Here is a 20,028-nt window from a genome sequence, read left to right on the forward strand (position 1 = left end):
TGCGGCTTCAAGCTTCGCTCTTTTCAATCTGCACAATGTTTTCAACTTTTTTTTCTTCGGTACTAATTAAGTGTGTTGCCTTAGTTACATCTTTATCCTCAAAATCAAAACTTTACAAGGGTGATTGTTTTTTCAAAATGAATATGTTACCAAACAAATTATTCGCATGGATCTATTTTGACCATAGATAAGTTAATTAAATGGAAAGTTTAACTATGTGGTATGCCACACCAGCGTCATAAGATGAAATTGCTATTGCAAACAGTAGTTTCATCTTGACAACCATACTACTAATTTTAGCCCCTAGTTATCACCATTCCAAGCGCATCATTTTTTCGCAAATATCCTATCACCTATCCACCCTAAGGCAACACAGCCAGATTGTAATTCATTTTTACTATTTGAAAACTTTTTAATTTTTATGCACAATTCGGATAACAGTCACGTCACATATATTGAAGTTGCAAATAATATTTGTTACTTCATGCAATTTTTTGGTGCATTAGTTACGTCATAGCTTGAAGTTGCAACTAGTATTTGCTACTTTAAACATTTGCAATTCGTGATTACAATTTTAGTTATAATCCTTGATTAAATCTTTATTGTCCAATTTAACGTGTTTCGACTTGCAAGCCATGTCCTCGATTAGCTTATTTTTTTATAAAAAAAAATGTGACACTAAAATTACTAGTCAAAATTGCAGTTTGATCACCTGGTTTACCGTAAAAAAACACAAAGTTGTGTCGATAATTAATTTCATAACAGACCCATTTTAAAAATATAATATTCTCAAAAGTGACCCAAATTGGTCAATCAAACAATTTTACAATCTTGCAAATCTAGTTTTCAATATTTTTTTGCAAAATTTGTCCCCTAGTTTATAAAATAGTGATTTTTTTCCGGTCGTAGAAAAACTGTTACTGTTAAGAAAATTTTGTTGTGATTTTTCCGTTGAACTACCACAATTAAGACAAAAAAGTGATTCTTTATAAATTGAGGGGTAAAATTTATGGGGGGAAAAACATCGAAGAGAAAATTCACAAGATTGTGAAACTTTGGAGGATAAAAAAATATAATTAAAAGTCTTTAAATTTTTAAGTCAGCATCCATGTGGACATACTTGTAAAAGGAATTTTCATATCATGAAAATAAAATAAAAATAGTAAAAGGAAAATAGTTATGTTTTTGTTATTCCCTAATATCTTTTTTTTTTTACAATGGTTTATAAAAGATACCACCTAGTGTGTAAATTGACTAATTAATATCTTTATATAAGTAAGACACAAACTTGATATTAGTTAAAATAATTATGTGTGATTGTGTCAATTAATTCATGTGTTTGGTGGTATTAAGTATTTGTTTAAAACTTTAATATTAATGAATTAACTATTCACTATGTTAAAAGAATAAAAAAAAAAGATAAAAGCAAAAGAGAAATAAATAAAAAAATATATATTATTTGGATTGATTAAAACAAAATAAGAAAAAATATTTGTTTACTTGAAATAAATAAATTATATGAAAAAATGGGTAAAAGAATTATATAAAACACCTTTTCTATACTTTTTTTTTAAAAATATGGATCCGTGTCTTTAATTTTTGGCCTCATTTATTCTCCTCCACCATCTTCAACCATGCTCTACCGCCACTCCTAAATATTCAACTACAAGCCATTATTCGCCAATACAACTATTGTCCAATCACACATAGACTCAAACCTTTGTAAAACCAACACAGAATAATGAATCATCCATCTGGACCAGCCATCGTACGTCCAACCCTTTTAAGGTTTTACCCATCCCCACCACTTTGTAGAAAAGAGAGACAGAAGAATTGACAAAAATGAAGAGTTTTGAAGAGAGTCAATGAAGGAGAAGAGTGGGAGAAAGTTGATGAAGGCATGGGGTGAAAGTAGTGTTGAGAGCAAAAGAAATAAGGACATCCAAGGAAATGAGTGGAAAATCCAATTCCAATCCATTGAATAAATGAAAAAAAAATAATGGAATTGATACGTACGATATTAAGAATTATAAGAATTAAATAAAATAAAAAAAGATCACGGTTAAGAGTAAATGACTCTATAATTTGTATAGTTTTCTTTTGATTTAACCCAATTATCCTTGAAAACAGGCCTGTTCGAAGTACCATTCAGTATTAAATATACATTTTTATCAACAGAGAAAATCAATAAATTTAAAATTAGTGTTATTTCATAATTAACGTTATGAGATACGAGTCTCTTTTGATATACTCAATCCCGTTGGTTTAAATTTGTATAATTAACTTATTAATCTGTCCATTTCATAATAAGTGTTGCGTAAAAAAAATAAGTATTATTTTTAATTTTTAATTTAATATTAATTATTATTATTTTCATTTATAATTTTAATAAATTTTTTTAGAATATTGTTATAGTAATAAGACTAGTTTCATAAATTTGTTACAAGCTTTCATGTATTTAACTATTATGCTTTCATTTATTTAACTAATCGTCATCTATGCATGTTTATAAAATTTAGGACAATACTTATTATTATGAGATGAAAGAAGTACAATTATTATTATAAAAATATATTAAAATATTAGTTCCATACATATTTTTTTTAGGATCTTGTTAACTAATATTTTTAAGCTATCAGTTAAGAAATTTAAAATAATTTTTCATTAGAATTCATATTTAAAATGCATCAGAGATACAAATAAATATGTATTAATATCAATTTTTAATAAAAAAAATCTATTTTTATTCTTTAATTGATATTTTTAGGTAACTAATTAACATTTTTGTCAACTTTCTATTCAATGAACTGTTTTTCTTGAACCTCGTCGAAGTTCCTCACACGAGAGAAAGATGAGTAACTAAATGTTGATGTCAAAACTATGGAATCCAAAACAAAAGACTCTTATGTTTTACTTTTGGTTGCCGACAAGTTGGAGGGAGGGGAATGATGGAATTTTCTTTATTATTATTTGGTAGGAGGAAGAAAAAAGAAAAAAAAATACTTTTAAAAATAATGAAACCTATTGTATATTTTTTTTTTCACTTAAAAATAATGTCAAAACTATAAACCTCTGTATTTTTCTTCAACGAGATACTTTTGATTTACATTTTATTTTTTCTTATTTTTAATAAAGTATAAATCAAAAGTATTTAGGTGAAAAAATAGAGAGTTCAGAAGAGATGAGTAAAAAGATAAAGATAAGTTAAAATAGAAAAAATACAATAGGTTTCATTAATTTTAAAATTATTTTCTTTTTTCTTCCTCCTACCAAATAAAAAAAAAAGAATAATATTATATTTTTTATTAAATTCTCTTATAAATCCTCCTACAATAGTGAAATTAAATAAATAAATAAATACATCTAATGTCTTAAAAATATAAAATATATTCATTATTTATCATAAAAATAATGTAAAAGAATTTAAAATTATTCTTATTCTTTACTTTTATCTACTTTATTTCTCTCTCAATAAATACAAACATGCATTATCGGTAACTGAAAAGTCAAAACCTATATATATATATATATATATATATATATATATGTATATGTATATATATGTACACATGATTTTCATTAAGCATCTGCAGCATACGAACTGAACGATCTATCGAAGTACACTGTTCCCTTTTGCTTTTGTGAATCCGTGCCATCCAGCTGTCGAATGTCCTTCATGAATTATATGCATGATAATCCTATGTCATAACATGTTTTTTCAACCATCAAAAACAATTTGGTTTAACAACTGTATGAGTATTTTAAACTTCTAATACTATATTTAATTTTTATAAATAAAAAAATATGATTTTTATATCTGTAATATATATATTTTTAGTTTATTACCAAAAAAATTATTTATTTCACTATATGATATTTTTAAATTTTTTTACTTTTGATATATATCATTAATTTAAATTCATTAAGTGATAATGTTATATTATATTAACTTATCATATCATCACCTAATCAATGATATAATACCCTATTAGCTAGTTAGACAAAAAAAAATACATATATATAATTTATTCTATATAAATAAATATATTAGATTTAACTTGAACATTATATTCTCTTTTAAATGTATGTATCTATAAAGTCGATTCAAAATTAAAACAATTAAAATAAATTTTAAACTCACCAATAAAATATTTTTTCTTTTAATTTTTATAAAACAAAAGAATGTCATATGAATTGAGAAAAAGAATTAATATAGAATTTTCTTATTTAAAAATAAAATATTTTTGAATCTCACTTAGGTTAGACCAACACTATATATCCATCACATATCAAAGCAAGGAGATCCAAAATCAAACCAACAACACTAATGAATATAGAGGATATGGTAAGAACAGATATTACTATACACGTTATTATATTGATCCGTATTAAAAAAAAAATGATCACCTTATTAATGTTGAATGCATACTGTAGTAAGTAGTGTAAATGGTTTAGAAAGTCGATCTTATCAGCAACTTCAACCACTCCACAAAAGTAAGATCATCTTTATAATATTAAAGTAAACAATCTAACCCCAACAGATTTTGTTCATGGCCTGTCCTTTCATCTCTGATTTGTGTTTTCTCTAGCTAGCTTTTCACTCCACACGTGTACGTGTTGATCGAAAACACCTAGCATTCTTCAAACTAAAGATGAGTCACAGCAATGATCAAAACCAGCCTCAAGGTACGCAGCATATATATTATTAATTTCATTAGACACGGACATGTTAACTTTGACAACACGTTTCCCCTGAGATCTCTATATCAATATATTTGTACTTTTGCACTATATATCATATATTTAATGCTGAATATACAAACTTTGGTTTAGTTTGGAATTCTGCTATAGCATATGAGTCAAAGGACATTGCACCGGGTCCTAATTATCAAGTTCCTCCACCTGCTATTATTACTCACGAGGAGAAGGTTCCTCCAAACGGAGAAACTAAATTCAAGGGTGACGGATTCTGGAGAGGATGGTAATTATATCGCTCTCATCATTTAATTATATATGCTTTCTTTTACAACCTGTAGTTACCTGTTTGTGAATTCAACAGTGATATTTGACTATAGCGTCAGTTTCTATGCAAACTATCATTGTATTTAAATTTAATCGATTTCGTTTGAATGCATATAGTTATTTTTCTTATACACTCACGTTTTCAGTAACTGTGTTAAATTAAAAAAAAATGTGTAACTTTATTTATTTAATTTAATTTCTTTGCAGTTGCGCGGGCATGTGTTGCTACTGTTGTTTGGACGTTTGCTTCTAAGATTTCAGGAATATTATGCATACACTATTGACGTGTACGTACTGGTCCCCTAATCCATCTACATGTTAGATATCGGCCAAAGGAATCTAATTACTTAATAGTTTAATTATTCATTTGATTTTTATAAATTTTAAATTTATTATTTTTAGTTCTTTTAGTTAATAAATAATTTTTTTTAATCTCTTGAATTTATCTTTTAAAATTCTTTAACGTTATACAAAAATTCCATGTTAATAAAAAAAATACAATCAATAACATATAAGAGGAGTCCTTAAAAGAGTTAAAAAAATTTAACAATAAATTTTTAAAAAAAATTAAAATTAGAAGTTAAAAGTGATAAGTTTAAAAATTATAAGAAGTAAATTATAAGAACATATAGTTTCTGCATCTCTTTTTTATATTATATATAAAAGTATGTATGAGTGTATAACAGTATATATTGATATTATAATATATATATATATATATATATAGGGTTTCAATATTTATACTTTTTGTGTGTATAACTAAATTTTGCACTGGGTCTTTCATATATATTATTTTTTCTCGTATCCTAAAAAAGGTATAATTACGACTATTTTCACATTTGTAATTTATTGTTAACTTTACTCAATTGCACATGCTGCTAAATAAATTAGGGTTGAGAAATGAATTCATTTGTTTATATGTAAAATTTAATCCAATCCATCTAGTTGTTAAAATAAATAAATAAAACTATGGTTTATATAATTAAATGAATGGATGATAATTTATCCTTTCTTATTTTCAAATCTAATATCTAATTAATACTTTATGGATGAGTATTTAGGTTGATTTGGGTGCAATTTTAAACAAACTCAACCAAAAATATTTTGTGAATTGAATAAGGATATGGATGAGAGAATATTTTGAAATAATTATAAAAACTATTTAATTTTTAAAAATAATTTTATAGATGGATTGGATATCCATTAAAAAGAAATTTTATTGATTGGATGATTTTTATTAAATAGATCATTGAAGAATTGAATTTTTTTAATAAAATTATAATTTACTGCCAGAAAAATACAAAATGCATACCAATCAAAATCAGCCACCGAAGTTTATCCGCCGTTAACAGTGACTAATTCAGCGACATATTTGGTTAAAATATAAATGTTGCGACGGACTTGGTAATCGAAATTGTTGCGTAGCGACGGATACATTAACATGGTCAAAATTGTTGCGTAGTGACCAATTCAGCGACAGAAACAAACTCAGTCTCTAAGTTGGTCTCTAAATGCTTTTACTTTTAATCAAACCACCAGCAACAGACTAATTTATTATACCAACAGATTATATGTATACATATAAAAAAAAATGTAATGAAGCAACTATGCAACACGCAACTATGTTCATACAAAGTCATGTCATGCATGGTAACGGAAACACAACAACTATGAAAGAGACAATAGCAGCAGTAGCTAGTGTCGCAAACTCACAAGGAGAGGGGCTTTGCCAAATGAGTTGGGTGCTCTTCTCCGGCTACGATTACCAAAATGTTATGCCCTTCATCAACTTGTGTAGTATTTGCTACCCCTCTCGAGTTGTTCACGTCAACATCACGCAGTGACTCTATTGTTGTTGTTGTTGTTGTTTCAGGCCATCTTGGACGACACCCTTGACGTGCTACCAAAAGCAACGCTACCACAATGACCCCAAAAATGGGTGCAAGTCCACCGTACAGAAATGAAACTGAGGAGTTCCAGCTCCACTCAAACCTCCCCACGCCATTGTTACCTATCGCGTCACTACTCATCTATCTAGCTACTCAAGTTTTACCTTTTTAACTTTTTTTGGTCTTGCTCTGGTAGTAATGAGTTATTTTAATTGCATTTTTATAGGGTAGTGAGAGATTCTTTTTACATTCTTGAAATACTATGTATGGATTAATAATTTTTAAATGTATAGAATCTTAGTGTAATTTATTTGTAATTTTGTGGCACGACTTTAGGAGTCGATAAAGATTAAGAAAATAAAATAAATCCGTGTAAGATTAAATATCTGTACTTTTTGGTTGATGATGTGATGTTTGCCTTACCACAAATCCAAGAGACGCTGATTTTGGACATTTATTTAAATGCGGGATCTGTTGGCTAGGGTGGCAGATTCATTGGGTACAGATAAACTTTGGCTTGAACAATCAGGTTTTTTTGATACGGATAAATTTATTTAATTATCAGTTTTAGGAATTTGGCCTTAACCCATTTTTAGATACTGTCCCTCTAAAATTATTGTAACGTATTTTGTGCTGAGAGGAATCCACTTATCCATGTACTTAAGAGGCGATGGAAAAAATTGACGCCATCGAATTCCTTTCCCACTTCAATCTTTTACTCCATTTCAATGACTAGTCAAGTGCTATGTTCCTTCTCTATTAGATTTATAATGAATTTAAGTTTTATACGGAAAGCAATAATGAGAGTGTTGGTTCCATGATCCAGATTGTTTTCACTCTGAAGCTGTAGACGGGTTCTTCTTCTTCTTATGTCTGCTGCAAGCTCTTTTCAACATGCAGGAACGGTGGATACCAGCGAAAACTCTAAGCAGATTTAATAGAAAAATTGTTAATCTTAGAAAGACTTACTCTCCTATAATCTTATTTGGAGAACTAGTGACAATTTCTCTGAATGCACAAAACCCTTGAGACAGCCATGTCGACATCCCCATTCCAACGTTAACGAAAAGCGATAGTCAAATACTTAATCATTGAAGGTAGGCGAAATATGAACAAAGAACGTCAATAATTAATGATATTCCATTTATGCTGATAAATTCTGAAGACACTGGGAGATTGTCTATTTCATAAATTACAAGAAACAAAATTATGTAGAAATGACAGAAACAATACTTTAAAGCCAACACCCGACTACCTAGACTAGCACCAAAAATCGACGATACATATAAATAATATGGCTAACTCCGTCAGGTGAGGAATTGCTATTGCTTTTCTATCAATTAACATATAACTAGACAGTAAATGCACACGAAATTTTTAAACGACTGCAATATGTAAATCTCATCATGCACCACTTTTCCTTCCGTAGTAACTCATTGAGAAAACTTCGCAACTAACTTATCAACATGGATAATGATATCATCTATCCTGGGCCGCATAGAAGCCGTTGGCTGAAGCATCCATGACACGAACTGATGAAGAGCTTCTGGATATGGAGGCTTGGGTCCAGCTGGCCATTTGACCTGTGCATTTACAATAGCCAATTGCAGGCTTCCACCAGACTCTCCAAGTGCATATTCAAATGGAGATACCCCATACCTGAAAATTTCAGCCAGGAGATATATAATAAACAATTAAAACGTGCACTGAAGTAGCCAAGATATAATTCTAACACAACACACCAGGAAGAAAAACAACATTTACAGACAATAATCATTATGTGCTTTTCTTTTGCATTTATTGTTGGTTGAGTAACATTACTAAGAACAGTAATAATATTTGATAAATTTTCTATTTTTCTTTTACAAAAATATACCAAAATTTTAAACCAGAGGCTCTGGCTCATAAGTAGGATTTTCCAATAAACCAAATGGTAGTCGGTCCCTAGCTCCTTTTTTTGTGCATAATGCTCTTAACAACACATCTTTTATGACAAAAATTGGTTAGGGCATAACAAATAAAATAACTTATTCTCCTACTCCCCCTTCTTTTCTCCTTTTTTAGTTTATAGTTACACTCAAGGAAAAACGAAATGTGAATTGACCAGATGTTGTTTCTTCACTATAAAACAAACCAGAATCTGTCATTGTTTAGTTGAAACTTTTGAGACTATATCTCACACACACACAAGTAAACAACCTTCTTTGCAATATTAAAAAAGTTATAATCTATATGTTAGTTTGTAGGATCTATATGCACATCAAGGGTTCCAAATCAAATGCATTGAACATATGAAACTAATGATTTTGAGGAAACAATTAGAATTTATAGAAAAACCAAGAAAAAATGACCAAAAGATGGTTATATGTTGTATGAAGGCACAATTAGCAAAAGTTCTAAACATAAAAATTAGCACAATCACATGTAAAAGAAGGGTTCATACTCACATTATTGCATATAATGTGCATCCTAATGACCAAATGTCAGTCCTCTCATCTATATCAGCTTGGCTTGGGCAATCCCACAGCTCAGGAGCTCGGAAAGGAGCAGAGCAATGTTCAGATGCCCATTCCTACATAGCAAGACAAGTAGCAATTAGCAGGTTAGAAAATCCAAGCCATAATATTGCCAACATGGAAACATAAGCTAAGCAATTGAGTATTTTTAAATAAAACATAGAACCATTTAATGTTCAGTAACAATTAAAAGGGTCCATTACAAGACTGATGATCCATATGCACCTCTATCATATTAGGAAATACAATTTCACAAACTACAAATGGAGCAAAAACCTCTAAAATATGATATACTTTTAAGCACCACATGTTCTGAGCTGTATTAAAGAAATTACCAGTAAGTGCCAAGTCATTAAAACAGTAAATAATCTTTCATCAATAAACAACACTTTGTAAAGGGGGAAGAAAGAAGCACCTGCAACTGGAGGGCCTCTGACCTGGAGCCAATTTGCTTCCTCGCCGGACGAGCACTGCCAAAATCCATCAGTATGGCAAGAGGTGGTTGTCCTTTTCTATGTGTTATGAGAACATTACCAGGTTTGACATCATTATGAGCATGAGGAGGATCAAAACTGTGCATGTGCTTGAGTCCTGCACAAAGCTGTTGATTTTACAGGGTTAAAAGAGTTTAAGAACAAATTTTTTTTAAGTAAAGTAAAAACAATAGTAAACCCTAAAATGTCAAAAGTTATACAGAAACTAAGGCAAAAAAATGCTCCTCAGATTCTCTAGAAGCAGACCACAGAAATCCATTTCTCTTCTAAAATATGATTCTTAAGACAACAAATAACCCATGTCACAAGAATTGCTAGGTTGATATTAAAATATGTGCAAGGGTATGTGAAACCAAGAAAGGATATAATATATGTCAAACAATATATTTAGCACTAAAATCTTGAGCTGTGATAGCAAAATGCATAATGGAAAGATGGTTCTTACCTGACGAAATATTTGAAGCACATCTGAGGTGGAATAGAATTCCTTCTTGGCTTTCATTATCTTGGCATTGTCTAGCAATGTTCCATCCAAATGAACTGGAAACAACAAATATGCTTCATGGTTCCAAGATGTTTCTTGGGTAGGCTGCTAACAAAATGTACATCTTCAATGATAATAAAAAACACAGAAATTGAAACAGTAGAAGGAACAGAATTAAACCAAATCTTTAATGGAGGAAATGAGAAAAGCTACACATTCCCACTTTAAGAATAGTGTTATTCCCACTGTAACAGATTGATCACTTTAACAGATTGAAACCCTTAAAGAACTACACTAGCAATGCCACATCACAAAACATACAAAATTCCCAACCAAGTTAAGAAAACCTAGATTTTGTGCTGCAACATTAGATACAAGTCGGGTAAAACAGTAAGTAGCGTTGGTAGCTCTGGTACATAGATACTTTAAAATTGACAGCACATTTGTATTGCACCCATGCACCCATACAGGAAACATACAGAATCAACCGAAACTTTAAAATTGACGGCATATATGTATTCTACTCAATACCTGTTCCCATTCAAATAGATTGGTAGTGATATTATATTTTCAGAAGATATCATATTCTACTCACTAAAAGAAGGTAAATGTTCATTAGGATTGTTGACGAAGGACCAGGTATACAAACTTCCAATGTATCCAAGCATGAAATTTTTTCCAGATAAGCCCCAGGAAAACAATACAGCAAATTACAAAATTGTAGTTCAGGAACAAATTCTAAAGTGACAAACCTTAACAGAAATGGCATTTGTCTTACCTGAATGAATCGGTGATACTCTTATTCTAGTGGACTTTTGCTAACGAAAAAAAATCTGAACTGTGATGTACTAAGGAGAGGAGTAAGTGTTTGCTGCAAAAACCACTTTACCTTGACAGAAATGATCGCATGTTCAAGAAGTGGCAGCAGATTGGGATGATTGAACAGTGATGAAACACGGATCTCCTCCCTAACCAACTCCAGTTGTTCATTGTTCTGAATGAGGACCTTTTTCATAGCATAAGTCCCGTCATCTGCTAGTATATGGTTAATGAATTAATTTGAATCCACAGAATAATACAGTACCACCTATTTAAATTTTATTTTAAAAAAGTCCACCGAATACTTTTAGTTTCTACAATAACACGGCACCTTCTTCATCACTGATAATCAAAATTGAACTCAGATTCAAAAAGACAGAACCTCCTATTTTCAATTGCAGCAAGGAAAATTAAACGCCTTATCAATTACTACCACCAAAGCGATAAATAGGACAATCATCACATCTTACAAAATAATTTAATCGGTCGCTGCAACAACAATAGTAAGCAATCGCTACACAATAACAGAATTGCACACAAATCTCTACGAATAATAATCCACAGGCTCCAACGTCTGGATTCACTAAACCTTTAAAAAACAAAGAGCTCGATTCATAAACTAAAATTACATTCACAGTTGCCAGCAAACGCTAAACAGCAACAGAATTGCATAAAAATCTCTAGGAACAAGCACAGGCTCCAAGAACAGAATTCGATAAACATTAAAAAATAAACAACAAGCACGAATCAGAATCTAGCTCTAACAGATCGGAAAATGAAATATCCACGGAGAAGCAATTCTAACATTTGGCCAAGGAAATGCCATCACAGATCGAGAAAAAAAAACAGATCAGGCTACGACACGGTCTAACAAGGTCAATTTCGGAAAAAAGAAAAAGGAAAAAGAGTGAGGGAAATCGAAACAGGTTAAGCAAGGAAGCTGACCGGAGAGATGAGAGGAGCCTTTGAGCTTCTTGGAGAGGCCAGCAGCGACGGCGGAATCATTAGGAGTCTCCTTGACGAGGTAGACGTAGGCGAAGCCACCTTCTCCGAGCTGGCGAACGATGCGGAAACGGTTCTCGTTGATCCAAACATCGCCTCCGCCGTTAACGGAGTCGTATAAGGCATTCAGACCGGAGAATGAGCACCCCATTTGCTTTGCTCGGTCGTTCCCTCTGTTGAATACAAAAGAACTGAAATCAGGTGTTGACCTGATTTCACATTAATTGAGTTTTCGTAAAATGGAAGTGTCAACACCTCTCTGATCCCTCCTCCTTAAATTTATTCGGGCTTCAGATTTTCTTACGCGCCCCCCTCCATTCTCAACCCAACGCCTGTTTCGTTTATTTGGGCCACACATCCCGTACTTTTTTCATCCATGATACATTTACCTTCTATAATTATCAAATTAGAGAAAATTTCACGAAACTTCCCTAAAGTTTACTCTAATTGCACGTGCATTTCCTCTGTTTGTGATAATTTCCTTGGCATCCCTACTACTTTAACAGTGTTAACTTTTTAAAATTAAATTACAGTTATATCCTGTTTATTTTTATGAACACCCAAAATTACCCTTCTTCATCAGTTTCCTCACTCTCTCTCTCATCTCATGGTCAAAGTTCAAACCCAAACTCCCACACCTTCCCATGGCAGCACCATCCACTATCTCATTTTCCCTCTTGCACCCCCTTTCCCCAAAATCCCTCTCCTCGTTTTCTCCTAAATTTTGATTTCTGATATCTTCAATGTGGACGACACAAGAAGCCGCGCCAGGAGAAGCCCCCACCGGTTATTGACGATGCTCCTGCCAACGCCGTCGTAGCCCTCATGGCGCCGCCGATCTCGGTCCCGGAGAACGCACATGTGCGCGAACTGACGCGTCAGCACTAGCGGGTGAAGCGACATCGTCGTCGTCGCTCATGGCCGGTGTGACTCGGTGGTCATCATCAGATCTGGGTTTTGACCATCATAACGAAAATCTCATACAGATCTGACAGTATCTCGACTCCATGGACGGTGGCGCCTTTCGCCAGAAGGGAGAACTCCGACATTGACCACTCCGTGGTGGAATCGCTACCCGCTTTCAGATTCAGGGCACTGCGGGAACAAAATGAAGGGCTCTTTTGTGTGGTTTGCCTTACAAAGTTCGAGGCTGCGAAAGGGAAACAAAATTAGTTTTTGCTCATTTTCTATTAATCTGTCATAAAATTCTTTAGTTCTGAAATTCTCGATTGATTGTTGTGGATGAGATTTTGGTTTTACTTATTCCTTCATGGTAAAACAGATGCATTGTTAGTTTGCTTGTGATGAATTCTTATTTTTTTAATAAAAATGTTGATTTGTTTTTCTAAGATTGTAACACTCTTGTTTTATTGTTTTAGGAATAGAGAAAGCTTGATTAGGTGCCAAACTCAAGGAAGAAGATGGGGGCTTTTTGGGGAATTTTTCTTCTTTTTTTTCGAAATCACATGATAATAACGTGATCACTAAAACTAACGGAACTAACTCTATTTGGGGAAGAGAGGGGTTTCAATGTAATGAGAATGAAAAAGGGAGGGAATTTTGTGTAGGATAAAAAAAAAATAAGGGATGCATGTGTAATTAGAATAAATTTTAGGATAAATTATTGTAATTTGCTCATAATGTTATGTCTCTATGTGAAATTGTTTACATATTAATATGTAAAATAGTGATTATTTACTAATAATTGTTGATATAAGTGATACAATTTGAATTTTGGTTGATGCTTTAAATATGTAAATATTGATTATATGTGGACATGTAATCTTTGTTGACCCTTAGGTATGAAACAGTAAGGGTGTTCAAATTTAAAACAATCCAAAATAAAAATAGAAAATCAAATTAAATCAATTTTTTTAATTTGTTTGGATGATTTTTTTTCTTCAAACCAATCAATTTGATTGGTTGGTGATTTGTGTTTTTGAAATCGAATCAAACTACAATAATTATATTATACTTAGACTATTTTAGTATTGTGTGTTTTATGTATATATCACTTGAATTTCACATAGTTATGTACTATTGTATATACGAAACTTATGTGATATATACCACTTTATATTTCATATGAAAACTTTTAAGATATGTGTTAGTTTAAAATTGATAAAAATTTGGCGGATTTATATTGTAAAAAATTTAGTATATTAATAAGTTTCATAAATTGTTATAACAATTTTTAATGCAATTTAATTTAAAAAGGAAAAGAAGGTATATGAGTTTCAATGAAATGATATTTTAGTAGAAACCACAAAAAAATTGAATTGAATCAAATTGCAAAATATTAGTTTGGTTTGAATTTTATTTTAAATAAAAATCGAACCAACCCGATTTTAAGGGAATGACATGTTTTTTAAGTTTGGTTCGAGTGACATTTTATTAAATCAAATTGAACAAACACCCCTATGAAATACATCAAGTTATAAGATAAATATTTATCTTGTTATAAGATAAATATTTATCTTGTATATGCTCATGAAAATTGATTATTACTTTTGATGAAAAGAATTTTGTACTAATACCATTGTGTCAACAAAAAAGAATGTGTTGATATGGTAAACGATTAACTAATCACATTATAATTTTTTTAAGGTGATTGTTTTTTTGGTAAAATTTGTGAAGTAATTATTATAAAAATTAATAAAATTATTGTATATGATATTTTTTATTAGATGAGCGTCGACTATGTAAAAACTATTTACATTGTTATAATTCATGTATTGTTTACTCATTCAAAATTATTAATTATCAGAACAATTACTTTAAAAATTATACTAAAATAAATTTTAATTAGTTATGTGTTTAGTTTCTAATAACATAATTAGTTGATTAAAAAATTTCATTTATAATAATTTTATTATTTTTTATAATAATTACATTAAAATTTATTTTTATTTCTGATTAGTTGAACATTTTAAAAAATTCTACACTATCAACATAGATTTTAAACTCATTCTAAATTATATGATAATTTATAATTAGATAATAATATTACAAAATTTATATTTTCAGTTTATTTTATTTAAATTTTTAAAATTCACCTTATTTGTGTATTTTGTTTTAATGGAACTTGCCCAACTTAGGTTTGATTCCAATGTTACGAGTCGAGTCAAGATCAATAATAACAATAATTGTGGACATGCACCTATTCACCTAAATGTGGACAACAAAATTCAACAGACTTAGCAATTGTTAAGAATGATTCACTAATTCAACCGTTGGGGGGAGAATACATCAGTAACACTAATACGGCCAGAACAATATCTTAATTCCAACAACAAAAACAGAACAAAGGCTTCATTGAAGAATTGAGTATATATATAAGTAAAATAAACTTTAATACAAATATTAATATATAATTTTTTTATTATGTTATTGTACGAAATAGTTAGATAGTGTTTAAAAAAGTCAAACTCAACTCTACTTGGATAAACATATGATAAATATTAATTAAAAAATTAAACTTAATTACAATTTTATGTTTTTATTCATTTTTATCTAATTACTCTAATTAATTACTGTATTTAATAAATAAACAAATATATATTAATATGGTTTAATTTATTTATATATTACATTTACTTTAAATTTATAAATATCAAAAGTAATTCTTTTGAAATATCTTATAAGTTAAGCAATTTATTTGAAAGAAAAAATTCATATAATATGCCTTTTTTTATATATTTATTATGGGTAAATAGTGCTTCTCTTCTTGCAATCAAGACTGGTAGGCAGGCTAAGGCCAGAGATTCAATGCCCGATAATTCTAGTCGTCCTAACTATTTCTATCTTATTCTTAGGTCTATGCACCGACACGACAAAAGAATTTTTATACAGTCAAGTAATTAAAAATAATATTAGGAATAAGTTTTAAAATAATTACTATAAAAAGTCAACAAATGTAAATGACAAATTTAAATTTGTTATAATTTATTCATTCATTTAAATTTCTTATAATTTATTTATTCTATCAATCACTGGATTTTTTTTTCTTTCTGAAAACAAAATATCCTCACCGTAAAAAAAAATCATAAACCCAACCCTCGAGATGCACTGAATTTATTTATTATAATTAAAAGTTATTAAATGATATAATAAATGATATATTTTAAATATACACTAAAAAAATTAATTTTTTTATTTATAAATAGAAAAACAATATAGATTGTTACATATATACATTTTTAATATTTCATCTCTTAATTCCTCTCCTAAATTAAACTATAAGTATGTACCTCGTCAGAGATTAAAATAATATATTTACTATGAATGTAAATTTGCATAATTTATACAGGCCAGTCTTTCTGAATTCATCACACATCCAATAAGCTTCTTTCAGAAACATTTACTCTAGATGCGATTCACGAATCAAGGAAAGAAAAAGATCAAAATCCTAAACCCTGTAAATTGTAGAGAACTATGACCAAAGAGAAGATTCCAAATTCAAATCAAGATTGCTTCGGGCATCCTCATGGGAAAATCATGAAGGTGGACAAGGCAAATTATGCAAATGATAAGGCAGTGGTAGACTATATGACAAGAAAATAATAAGCAAGATAGAAAAATAATAAAATTCATACATCAATTGATTGTAAGGCACACTAATACCACATGTTAATCCAGCTGAAACAAACAGTAGATACATGTGTGCTTAATTCAAAAGAGTGAAGTTGTAAGCTCAGTAACTTCCGCTACAACTTGATCATAATCTGACTTTAGTTTCTCTTGTTCCCCTTGCTCTATTTCACCCTTTGCAGGCTTTGTCTGTACCAGAACACAGCAAGTAGGCCTCTTTGTTGCTCCTGCGCCTGCAAGATCCTGGAAAAACAATATAAATAACAAACTTTAAGTGAACTTGCATAGTAATTGGAGTTTCTTGAACATGATATATGAGATAGCATGAACAACAATAACCAACAGTTATAGAAAAAATATCCATGTTTCTCCAACTCTTACTCCCACATTTAAAATGAAATGATAAGTGATAACACAATGATATGCCGTGCAGGTCACAGAAGCAACAAAGAATGGTAAAGTCAGTAGTACTTAAGAATAGGTATGTGATTTAAAACTTCCCCACAAGGTTCAAATCAGTTGAAAATTGGATATGCAGGGGGAAACAACAAGATCCTTTGTTTCATAAACTGAGCTAAAAGTATTTTGGTTTCTTCTTATTATGCAGTTCTCTGATATTCAGTTAAATTAAAACAAAACAAAAAAAAAACGTGTCTAATTCATTATGATAATTACATTAGTGTTGCTATAAGTGTTAGATGAACAACTAAAAACATGCATTCAAGTTCCTCCAGTAGATGCATCATCTCACTCATGTTTGGTGCTTCAATATTTCTTATGAGGGAGGGGAAAACATTAATGAAAAAAAATTGGGACTTGAAAGAGGTAAAGCAAGAGGTCTACAATAATAGCAAAAAGACATATGGAACACAAACATAATCAAGATATGGAATGCAGAGTTGGTTGCGTACTTCTTTAGATGGGACATAAATATAAGGAATGTCAGACTCTTCACAAAGAATAGGAACATGAGTGATGACATCAATCGGTGATATGTTCCCAGCAATCACACACAATCTGCATTCACAATACCGGAAAATTAGGGTAAGCATTTCTAATGTTTTTGTGAGAAAGAAAAAGTTAGAAAGAAAACAGACAGACCCTTTATGACCTCTCCTTATACTTTTAACGACCTCCTTCACTCCTCTTTTCAAGCATTTGTGTTCGGCAGCTGAAACAACACAATATATATACTTAACTAACACCAAGCAGCAAATAAAAAAAAAACACAGACAAATTGAGAGAATGCGAATGGATCATAAAGCTAACCTCTACGAACAAGTTTTAGGGTTCGCTTGCAAAGCTTCTTCCCAGCAAGAGGTTTAGCAATGGGAGCCAGGGCCAACATCTTCTTCTTCTCCTTCTCTTTCTGCACCGACTTCTCTGCCTCGCTGTCGCTCCCCATCTCCCTCTCTCACTCTCTGTGTCTGTCTGCGATCTGAATTGGCGAAGAAGAAAGAAGCTTGAAAGTTCAAAGCTTTAGACCCTTTTATCTAGCTAGGGTTTAATTTAGGTTTCACACGCTATAGCGCCGCGCGTGACTTATCAAATGTTTACTCGGGCCACTCCATGATTTGGTCAGACCCAACCTCATAAGGATGATGCTAGGTGCACCAGCATTATTATTTTTGCACCCAACAACTTTTTTATTTCCCTAAATGCTCTTGGTGTCTTCTTCCTTTTGAAGTTGATTGCAGTGTTATTTTTTCTCTTACGCCTCCATTGTTTTTTTCTTCTCTTTCTCCCTTTGTTATTGGTTTGTGTTGGTTTTTCATTGTTGAGAGAGTTGCCGCTTGGGTCAAGGTGAAAGTGTTAGGGGTCGGTGGTGATTGTTGCGGTGGTTGTTTCGTCGTCGTCGGCATTTAAGGTATGCCATTTTGCTGGGTGTGCGTGAATTGATCCGTATGTGTAAGTTATAAGTACGGATCAAGTTGATCCGTAAGTTAAAATTACACATACGGATCAAGTTGATCCGTAAGAAACATACAAATCAAGTTGATTCGTATAGCTCATATGGATCAACCATGACTCATACAGATCAAGTTGATCCATATGAGTCCTACGGATCAACTTGAGTGGAGGACATTTTCGCCTATTCACTTAAAATGTTGGGCTCGATGCACCTAACATCACCCATCTTATAATGGGATTAAAATTTGGGCTTATCTAATGGACCAGAAAGGGCTCTCCTATTCCAACCTAATATTTTGCTAATTTCACATCATATTTTGTTTTATTCTTCTTTTTTTTAAAATACTCCCGCATTTCCATTATCCAGTATACACAAAGTGTTTCCATTGTATACTTGCATTAGGAGCATGGGTGGATCCAGAAATTTTTTTTAGTGGGAAAAAGAAAACAATATGTTATATTTTTACAAAATATATAATTTTATGATAAAAATATTCAAATTACTCATAAGCTTTAACAAATTACAATTGAGTCAAGATGTATGTTTGTCATTGACTTTCTATATGCTTTTTGTATTGTAGGATCAAAACAATAAAAAGAGTATCAATTTTTTTTAATCTCTTAGGTTTGTCTATGGGGGCAAGTTTTGTATATGGGTCCACTTGGTTTTTATGGGGGCAATTTTTTTATATCAAATGTATGAATAAAAAATATTATCTTGTAGGGACAACTGTACTCATAGTGCCTAACATGCATCCATCCCTGATTAGGGGTGTTCTCCCCATTCATAATGAAAACACATTTTCATTATATATTATGCACAATAAAAACACTATCCATTGGGCATGGAGGATGGGCCCCTAACAGAATAGAAACACATTTTCCATGTGAACAATACATAATGGAAATATGTTTTGATTATGTATTTGACAGATGAGATGAGAAGAAGGATTAAAGAAAAGAGAAAATAATAGTGAGTAAAATGGTAATTTGCTACATTTTTTGTAAAAATAAGGGGTAAAAAAAGAGGGGGAGGTGAGAACAGCAATCCACGACCAGAAAAGGAACTGCGCCTACAAAAAAAAAAAAACCTAAGTTGACAGTGTTTGACTGTTTGCAAAGGAACGAAGAATGCAAACAAACAACTAGAATAGTGAGCTACTGAACTCCAATTGCCGGGAAAGAAACTATAAAATAATCAAGCAAATAACTGTAGAACAGATTTGGCTCCTCAAATAACTTTGACAGCTCGAGCAACTCTACGAGGACAATCCATTAAGCAACAATTGCTTGATAGAAAA

At 31.1% G+C, this 20,028-nt stretch overlaps 3 protein-coding genes across 4 annotated transcripts; 1 reads left to right on the top strand and 2 right to left on the bottom strand.

Annotated features, from left to right (window-relative positions):
- Window positions 1-4,396: 4,396 nt before the first annotated feature.
- Window positions 4,397-5,417, top strand: LOC106796776 (cysteine-rich and transmembrane domain-containing protein WIH2). Its single transcript, XM_041011110.1, has 3 exons — window positions 4,397-4,686; window positions 4,834-4,981; window positions 5,230-5,417. Exons 1-3 carry the CDS (start codon window positions 4,653-4,655, stop codon window positions 5,273-5,275), a joined length of 228 nt encoding a protein of 75 aa, XP_040867044.1. The 5' UTR covers window positions 4,397-4,652; the 3' UTR covers window positions 5,276-5,417.
- A 2,603-nt stretch (window positions 5,418-8,020) lies between these two features.
- On the bottom strand, window positions 8,021-13,922 carry LOC100810160 (serine/threonine-protein kinase 16). The gene is made up of 6 exons (XM_006600549.4): window positions 12,170-13,922; window positions 11,295-11,437; window positions 10,367-10,510; window positions 9,843-10,028; window positions 9,359-9,483; window positions 8,021-8,570 (listed from the first exon to the last, which is right to left on the bottom strand). Exons 1-6 carry the CDS (start codon window positions 12,375-12,377, stop codon window positions 8,345-8,347), a joined length of 1,032 nt encoding a protein of 343 aa, XP_006600612.1. The 5' UTR covers window positions 12,378-13,922; the 3' UTR covers window positions 8,021-8,344.
- Window positions 13,923-16,798: 2,876 nt separating this feature from the next.
- Window positions 16,799-18,343, bottom strand: LOC100810689 (H/ACA ribonucleoprotein complex subunit 2-like protein). 2 transcript variants are annotated; one of them, XM_014770105.2, is made up of 4 exons: window positions 18,086-18,343; window positions 17,918-17,987; window positions 17,728-17,833; window positions 16,799-17,059 (listed from the first exon to the last, which is right to left on the bottom strand). In XM_014770105.2, the coding sequence occupies exons 1-4, from the start codon at window positions 18,219-18,221 to the stop codon at window positions 16,898-16,900; spliced, it is 474 nt and encodes a 157-aa protein (XP_014625591.1). In that variant the 5' UTR covers window positions 18,222-18,343; the 3' UTR covers window positions 16,799-16,897. The 2 variants fall into 2 exon arrangements, with proteins under 2 accessions (XP_014625591.1, XP_014625590.1); XM_014770104.3 differs by having other exon boundaries at window positions 17,728-17,987; window positions 18,086-18,329.
- Between the last annotated feature and the right edge of the window lie 1,685 nt (window positions 18,344-20,028).

The sequence above is a fragment of the Glycine max genome, chromosome 17 (genome assembly GCF_000004515.6).
Source record: "Glycine max cultivar Williams 82 chromosome 17, Glycine_max_v4.0, whole genome shotgun sequence".
Classification (NCBI taxonomy): Eukaryota; Viridiplantae; Streptophyta; class Magnoliopsida; order Fabales; family Fabaceae; genus Glycine; species Glycine max.

Bases quoted from the DNA above. Each gene is read 5' to 3' on its own strand.
- LOC100810689 (XM_014770104.3), bottom strand. From the start codon at position 18,221: ATGGGGAGCGACAGCGAGGCAGAGAAGTCGGTGCAGAAAGAGAAGGAG. The intron at 17,988-18,085 runs GTTAGCTTTATG...GTGTTGTTTCAG, and splicing joins CCTAAAACTTGTTCGTAGAG to CTGCCGAACACAAATGCTTG. The intron at 17,060-17,727 runs GTACGCAACCAA...TTGTTTTTCCAG, and splicing joins TTTATGTCCCATCTAAAGAA to GATCTTGCAGGCGCAGGAGC.
- LOC106796776 (XM_041011110.1), top strand. From the start codon at position 4,653: ATGAGTCACAGCAATGATCAAAACCAGCCTCAAG. The intron at 4,687-4,833 runs GTACGCAGCATA...ACTTTGGTTTAG, and splicing joins TGATCAAAACCAGCCTCAAG to TTTGGAATTCTGCTATAGCA. The intron at 4,982-5,229 runs GTAATTATATCG...ATTTCTTTGCAG, and splicing joins GACGGATTCTGGAGAGGATG to TTGCGCGGGCATGTGTTGCT.
- LOC100810160 (XM_006600549.4), bottom strand. From the start codon at position 12,377: ATGGGGTGCTCATTCTCCGGTCTGAATGCCTTATACGACTCCGTTAAC. The intron at 11,438-12,169 runs GTCAGCTTCCTT...ATATACTAGCAG, and splicing joins AGGCTCCTCTCATCTCTCCG to ATGACGGGACTTATGCTATG. The intron at 9,484-9,842 runs GTGCTTCTTTCT...CTTGCTATGTAG, and splicing joins CAGAGGCCCTCCAGTTGCAG to GAATGGGCATCTGAACATTG.